The sequence below is a fragment of the Tubulanus polymorphus genome, chromosome 7 (genome assembly GCF_964204645.1).
Source record: "Tubulanus polymorphus chromosome 7, tnTubPoly1.2, whole genome shotgun sequence".
Lineage (NCBI taxonomy): Eukaryota > Metazoa > Nemertea > Palaeonemertea > Tubulaniformes > Tubulanidae > Tubulanus > Tubulanus polymorphus.
This window is the reverse complement of record NC_134031.1, coordinates 7,015,412-7,022,854: the sequence shown is the minus strand read 5'-3', so window position 1 is coordinate 7,022,854 and position 7,443 is coordinate 7,015,412. Positions and strand designations below refer to the sequence as shown.

The following is a 7,443-nucleotide window of genomic DNA, read 5'->3' as shown; positions in this document are numbered from 1 at the left end:
AGTGCTGCGCTACTTTACCCTTGAACCGGCCGGAGTCAGTCAGTCCGGATTTGAAGAAGTTTTTCCTTAATCAGGTTTCGACTTTTTCGTTACCGCTGAAAAGTAGCGCTATACTGATAGCAATTTTTACTACTTTTATTTTTCTCCGTGACTCAATTAGATCTGATTACAAGTTATATTGTTTTTCTTCAGAACGTCAGCGAAAAAATCGCTACTTTTGATTTATTGGTTTAACTTTTCGTCAGACGGTCCGAAATCTTGGGCTGTAGAATGGCCGGCAACTAGCTCAGAAATGGCTTTTTGTACACCAAATGATGGTGGCGGCCATTTGATATAGCTAATCCTCCTCCGACCTAAATCACACACACACACCAAGCTACGAGCAATTATAGATAATTGCTCGTAGCACCAAGTAACTAGAAAATCAAAACTGGATGGCTGTAGAGCAGGGACAATATCTGCACGCCCGCCCGACCGTTCGCCCAGACGTTTCGGACGCTCACACGCGACGACGATACCCCTCGGGTCCTAGGGCATGCATTTGATTTTACGGTAGTATTTTCCTTGGCCATGTGACCCCCACTCAAAATTCTTGAATGATTAATGTAACCTTTATTTTCTTATGATTTAATGACAACAATGTACAGATTTTATAGTTACCGATGGCCCTTGTGTAACAATAAATGTTTTTAAGCCAGAACTTCATTAATCATTAAGGATTTAAGAACAGCAGCTGTTTTTCAACAATTAGACAACGAAGCCTCCCGAAACAGACACCTCACTAGGCTTGATTATACCTTACATTAGAAGTGGCTAATATTGTCTAGAAACGATATTAAGAATGAAAGAAACTATAAAATGCACATCATTTTGAGTATTGTTATTGTTATTGTATTGTATTGTTGTACATGTAGTCTTGTTATTTTCATCATTGAAATAAACCTAAACTTGTAATAGATATTCAACAACAGCTTTTGCACCAAGACGTGATTTGGAATTTTTTTCCGTAACAGAACAATGCGTATTCTTATTGCGTAATCTTATTGAAATCGCACCGCTACTGTTAGAATGATTGCAATAAAATCTTTGATGCCGTTGTCAAGTTTATGAAGAATCTTCGCTCATAGATTAGTAGATTTAGTCACTCGAAAAGAAGTGATTTTTTTATCGAGATTTGGTCCCAGGTTCGAACACGGTGTGGATACTGTGAGGACAATCGAAGAAACCATTTTTAGTAAACAACCCAACCGCATCACAAAATGTTGAATGGATTGTATGTATCGGACAAAGTTCATTCTACTATCTTTCAGTTTTGAGGCGTTGCATCTTTTGAGATCAATGTCCCGGGTCGTACTCTTTTATGACTTCCGAAGTCTCCGTCCGAAATCTCCGGTTGGCTCCACACAAAATCCGAATCACACCACCTCGACATAAGGGAGGTTTCGGAGACTCCATCAAGTCACGTGACCAATAAAAGAGTACGATTGGAGGCAAACAGATTCTCCGATCTGATAAAAGAGTTCGCCCCCGGCGTCGCGTACGATTAACTGAATCATGACAACGACTATATAGCCTACATATTCCAACACGCACACACGTACAGTTAAGTCGTAGATTCAATGATATCGATTCACTAAAAATTCAAATTCAATTCAAATTCAAACTTTTTTCGGCATGAACATAAAAAACATTGTTTGCAACTGATACAGTTCCGGTAGAATCAAGTGGGCCTTTTAAACGCGCGTGGCCACCGGTTGAGTTGGGCGCAAAGCGCACGCGATTGATTGACCGTCGATTTTCATACTCATATTGACGCTATTTTCATGGAAATTTTCAAAGATCTTTTGGATTAAAACCATCGTTTGATTGTTTCCGTGTTGAAGTGATGAATATGAGGAATATAATGACCTCTGACAATCAGTGTATCGGACATTGGAATAATGATCAAACGTGATCGCTAATTGTTGAAAACTCTAATGCGACAATGTTTAATGAGTGTGATTAATCAGAATTCATTTATTTGATAATCAAACTGAAGGGGTAAGTTGAATTCCGTTCCATTATTCATCGTGTGTGTTAATCATTTTGAAAAAATTGACCTCGCTTGCCAGAGCTAGATGAGGATGATTAATCTCGACAATATTTCTATGACGTATTTAAAGCTACTAGAAACCAGACGCTCTAATGGTCTCTTATCAGTTGACGTACGTGGTAAGCAGACAATGTAGAGAGACGGTTGGTTTTTGTCGTTCGTTGTGGTAAGTAACTCGAAAATTAACGATTTCGTTCAACTTTCCTCAGACTCAGTAAGTTTGAGTTCAGGTTTTGGGGTTCGGTAGGTGTGGATGCGTGGATCTCATTTCGGGTGTTCTTTTGCGACGTGTAGCGATTTCACTTTCATTTTAAGAACTCAATTCAAAACCGATAAAATGTTCTTCCTTTTAATGTATATATTAAGTTTAAGGTTAAACCACTGGTGCCGGTTTTATAGACTGGTATTAACTTTAACCCGGGGGCTAACTTAATTCATTTTCAAATTGATTGAGTTAACCCCCGGGTTAAAGATAATAGCAGTCTATAAAACCGAACCCAGGTTAAGTATGTATTTGTCTAAATATCAGGCTTTGCTCATACGGCCATCCTTATTTTCTTCTGAGCCGATGTCAATATCTCCTTCTTAGGTCTTGTCCTATCTCTGGGTTTTTTCCATGGTTCGCTTCATTTTCGGAGTACGCCACCAAAATTGGCAAATTGAATGAATAAAATGTCGTCTGTTTTTCATGTATATCATTCAGAGAAAATAGACTCCATTTTGAAAATGAATGTCTGGGTTTGTGAAAACAATATCCAATCGTGAAACTATTTGCAGTTCGGTAGGTGTGATGCGTTTGTAGGAGAGCAATATAGTTATTGTTTAAGATGCTTAGATATCTCGTTTTATGAATCATCATTTTGCGATTCGTTGAATTTCAATTTAAACTCTCTCCGATCACCAATTTAGCATCCATTTATTGTAAATAATTGATAACTAAATAAAGTTACTACTGGCTAAATATGTCAGGCTTTATACTAGAATTTATGGTCCTGATCGGAGTAGTTGTTGAAATTTCGCTTAATTTTTGAAACGCGTTAGGCCCTACAAATTTAATCACAGTCCAAGTCAATTAGGTTTTATCTTCTTGCTAAATCAGTCACTTATTTGTTCTGGATTGTGTTTGTCTTATGATTTTGTTGTAAATTGAGTAATCCTGGGCCCAGTTTCACGAAAAAGGTCTAAGCCTAAGAAGGTAAAGTTTGAATTGTTGTCCTCATTGAAAACATGAAGTTACCAATTACACCAAAAATTGTATTCAAACTTTTTCGTGAAACTGAGCCCTGAAGATTTGAGAATAACGTAGAAACGTTGAAACGTTCATTTTCATGCGGGAGTTAATATTCTTTCAATCTTTTTATCACCTCTTCCAGCTACTCGAAAAAAAAATCGTAAATGGCTTCGCAGATGCCCCGGGTATACAGCGCTGGTGGCGGTCACGTAATCCTGAATTCGCCTCAACCACAAATTTTGATGATGCCGACCTTGCCGCCGCAACCGGTCACGACGAGCAATCGTAGATTAGACGGATCACGATTCAGTTTCGCTCATAATTCGGCGCGATATTGCGGAATCATTCAAATCGTCTGCGGTTTCATCCTGTTGATCATCGGGATTTCGATGATCCCGTCGCGTGCGATGTTCAACTTCATCGGCTACGGATTGTGGGGCAGCATTCTGTGCTTCGTCGCCGGCGGGCTCGGCCTGCACAGCTCAAAAACGAAGAACAACTGCCCGATAATCGGCACAATGGTCATGTCGATTTTCACGTGTTTGTTGGGTTTCGTGTTGGTAGCGTTTTCGACGGCCGGAATCGCGTTGGACGAGCGACTAAGACGATGCTTGGAGGTACACACGCAGATGAAATTTAAAGATGCCTATCGCTACTCCTGCTCTCGAGGGCCCAGTGGGCCCCCCGGCTCGATCGACGAAATCAACTTCAGAGTAGCGTGCCACTCGATCAATATGCTTGTCGGCATCGTTTTGATGATCGTACCGATCGTCCAGTCGTGCGTGAGCTGCCGGGCGATTTGCTGTCCGACGCCAAACGCCTGTTTCCCCCAGCAACAGCCGATCGTCTACATGATGCAACAACAGGGCGGCGCGGCCGGTCAGATCGTGTACCGCCAGCCTTTACAAGTTTACGATCAGCCCGCCACGAATCAGCCGCCCCTGGGATACGGTCAGCATGCCGTTACTACTCAAATGCCCTGCGATCAGGCCTCGGCCTACGCGCAGCTTACAGTAGCATCAGCGCCACCTACTGGAGCAGATGACGTCGCCGAAATTCACGGTCTGCCCAGTTACGACGAAGCATTCACCAGTGTTAAATCTGATTAATTGGTTCTCGATGAAACAATTGCTAGAAAACTGTTCGTGTTGTTAACAATCTACAAAGAGTTGTGACGGTAATATAGAATTCCTACAAAATCCTTTTTCCTAGAACTAGTCGTACGTAGTAGTTAATTCGAGGTTTCAATTCTCGATCAGCATTCCCCCGAAGATAACTATTAGGAAGAAGTCGAAAACATAGAATTTATCACAAGTTCGAGGAAACATTTCGGACTCGACTTTTCGTTCTTAGTGCGGGATTTTATATTGACGAAAAAACAATCGTATTTCAATTTGATGCATGTGAAGCATTTTGATGCATTTGATCAATACATTTGACTGTGTCCCCATATTCGCGGTCCCGGCCAACTCGCCCAGAAAACCACCACTGAAAGCGGTGAATAGAAACTCATTGTCACAATTCTCGGTAGGCCTTCATGGTGAAGTATTTGCCAACCCCAGACCGAGTGTGTCCGAGATTATTTCATGTTACAAGGATACTGTTTTAAAAGTGGTTTTCGATTGCAACCTTTCGGATTCTAACAACTTAGATGTATTGAGCTATTTCATTCGATACTGAAGTTTTAAGACCCAAATACGTTAGAAAACTGGTCTCTCGAAGTTCGTTAAGTAAAATTCATATATTTTTTAGATAATAAAAATAATTGTAGGTTGCATATTAATGTTTTTTTCTTATTGATAGAAGAATCATCGGTTTTAAGTTCAGTCCAAACTATTATTTAACTAATTAGGGTTCCACCAGCCACGCGCGTGTCAAAATATGTAAATATTTGAAAATAATCTTATTTCTCACTCTTTACAGAGATATCTCTTATTTCACACTCTTTACAGAGATATCTCTTTATTTATGACAACCATCAAATTCATTCCACATGATATAAAAACTTGAGCCCCCAACTACATGTGTTGTAATCTTACAAAACTGCGCTTCCGTCCAGATGCAGATGTTTTGATCAATGTGAAGGTATTTGTTGACTTTTCTGACTCTCATAATCGATATGTTGTGCCGAAATAGAACAAAGTCGTTGCCGAAAAAAATGAATTCAATTACGTAAATTCTTCGAACTGAGAATTCTGCTGATTGATAGGAAACTTTATGAGTGCGTTGGTATTTTATGGTCAAACACATGTATATGATGTCGAAGTCCATTTTGGTGCTAACAATTTCATTGAACCCGATCAAGCAGATTATTGGTCTCGTTATATCGTATCATATACTGTATCATACACATATACGCTCTAATCTGTATAATCTATCTAGTATCTAGTTGTGCAGGATTATTTCGTAACCATATTGTTAACTCGGTGAAATACGTGACTTCAAAAACTACTGAATATCAAGGCAGAATATCTCTGATTAGCTTTTGGAAAATTCATATTTTAGAATGACGTTATTGACTGTCTCGATACAAACTTTGTTGTTGAATATCTATCACAAGTTTAGATTTATTACAATTGATAATACTAACGATACGTATTTGTAATAATCTTAAACTTGTGATAGAAATTCAACAACAGATTTTGTACCAACACGTGATTTTGAACGTTTTCCATTACAGAACAATGCGTATGAATTTTCGGACTTTTCAATCGCTGTTTGTGAGTCTATTGTAATCTTATTTCTACAGTTAGAATTGTTGCAATAAAATCTACGATATCAATAGTGCCAAGCTATTAAAAAGGGCCTAACGGTTATTAATATCGACAACATTTCTGTGACGTATTTCAAGCCTCTAAGAACACTAAACCAACCCCCCAGCCAACATGACCGAAGTCATGACAACGGACACTGAGAGGCCCGCGGACAGGACGCAATAAAACAACACATTGAAACTGATCAAAAATCTAACTTTATTACCAGCGTAAACAATCGACAGGTTTCAGACGCCAAATCTTTTGCAATTTCATTTCCACCTCGGAAAACGGTAAAAGACAAATTGACCAACGAGCAAAACCCGTGGAATACAAGGGAAAACGCATCACGAAGCTGACCAGCCATGAACAAGAAATATGAAATATGATGCTCGCGTAAAACTGCAAAATGTTGAGCGCGACTAAACTCTCCACGAAAACGAAAATGCACTAAATAAAATCACCGAAACGGATCAGAAAACCGTAATAATAGACGAACTCCCCGACCGATAAATCTCACATTAGTGGGACCAACGTAGTATACCGAAACACACTCAGAATATGGAGAACCAACAACTCTCGGGAGGCACCGATACGCGCGACGCCTCAACCTTTACGGGGCCGTCGTCGATCCTAGTCGGCGCGCGCGTCGTCAGCCCCGTACGCCGTTCGCGCGGCGTGCGGCAGGCGGGCTCGCGCATCGCTGTCGGCGGCGGCGGGCGTCGCGTCGAGTTTTCCCCGCCCTAAAAATTCATTTATTCATTATCACTCTTTATTCATAAACGTAACGATTCTTCCATTCTTTTCTAACACTCCGGGGCAGCCCTCCATCCCGCACCCAGCAGGCAAAGAGACGCACAGTCCTGAGACGCACACAGCTTCATATCCACACCCAGTGGCTATGACAGCAAGTTTGTCCAAACACATTGGTCGCCCGCACACAGTGGGCTTCAAAATCCTTCCAAACACATTGGATCGCTAAAAATTTGGTCCAAACACATTTGACGCCCGCACACAGTGGGCTTTCAAAATCTATCCAAACACATTGGATCGCTAAAATATTGGTCCAAACACATTGGACGCCCGCATACAGTGGGCTTCAAAAATCTATCCAAACACATTGGATCTGACCAAACACAGTGGACTACCCCCTATTCCACACACAGTGGAATAAATACCCCGGACGACAGACTCGAAACTGCACAAAAGAGGACACACAGTTCAATTTCGATTTCATCGACGATGAAAGTTTGAGTAGTTTCTTTCAATAAGATGCACTGTGAAAAAGAGAAAAATTATAATAATCCACAGAATAGAAATAGGGTTTCTGCGAAATCAGCAGGAACCCTATTAAATGATAATAGCGA

General features: G+C 40.5%; 1 protein-coding gene across 2 annotated transcripts; it reads left to right on the top strand.

Annotated features, from left to right (window-relative positions):
- Positions 1–2,162: 2,162 nt before the first annotated feature.
- Positions 2,163–6,116, top strand: LOC141908759 (uncharacterized). Of its 2 annotated transcripts, XM_074798945.1 has the most exons (3): positions 2,163–2,258; positions 2,796–2,873; positions 3,466–6,116. In XM_074798945.1, exon 3 carries the CDS (start codon positions 3,488–3,490, stop codon positions 4,430–4,432), a length of 945 nt encoding a protein of 314 aa, XP_074655046.1. In that variant the 5' UTR covers positions 2,163–2,258; positions 2,796–2,873; positions 3,466–3,487; the 3' UTR covers positions 4,433–6,116. The 2 variants fall into 2 exon arrangements, with proteins under 2 accessions (XP_074655046.1, XP_074655047.1); XM_074798946.1 differs by lacking the exon at positions 2,796–2,873.
- The last annotated feature ends 1,327 nt before the right edge of the window (positions 6,117–7,443 follow it).

Coding starts and splice junctions, on each gene's coding strand:
- LOC141908759 (XM_074798946.1), top strand. CDS start 3,488: ATGGCTTCGCAGATGCCCCGGGTATACAGCGCTGGTGGCGGTCACGTA.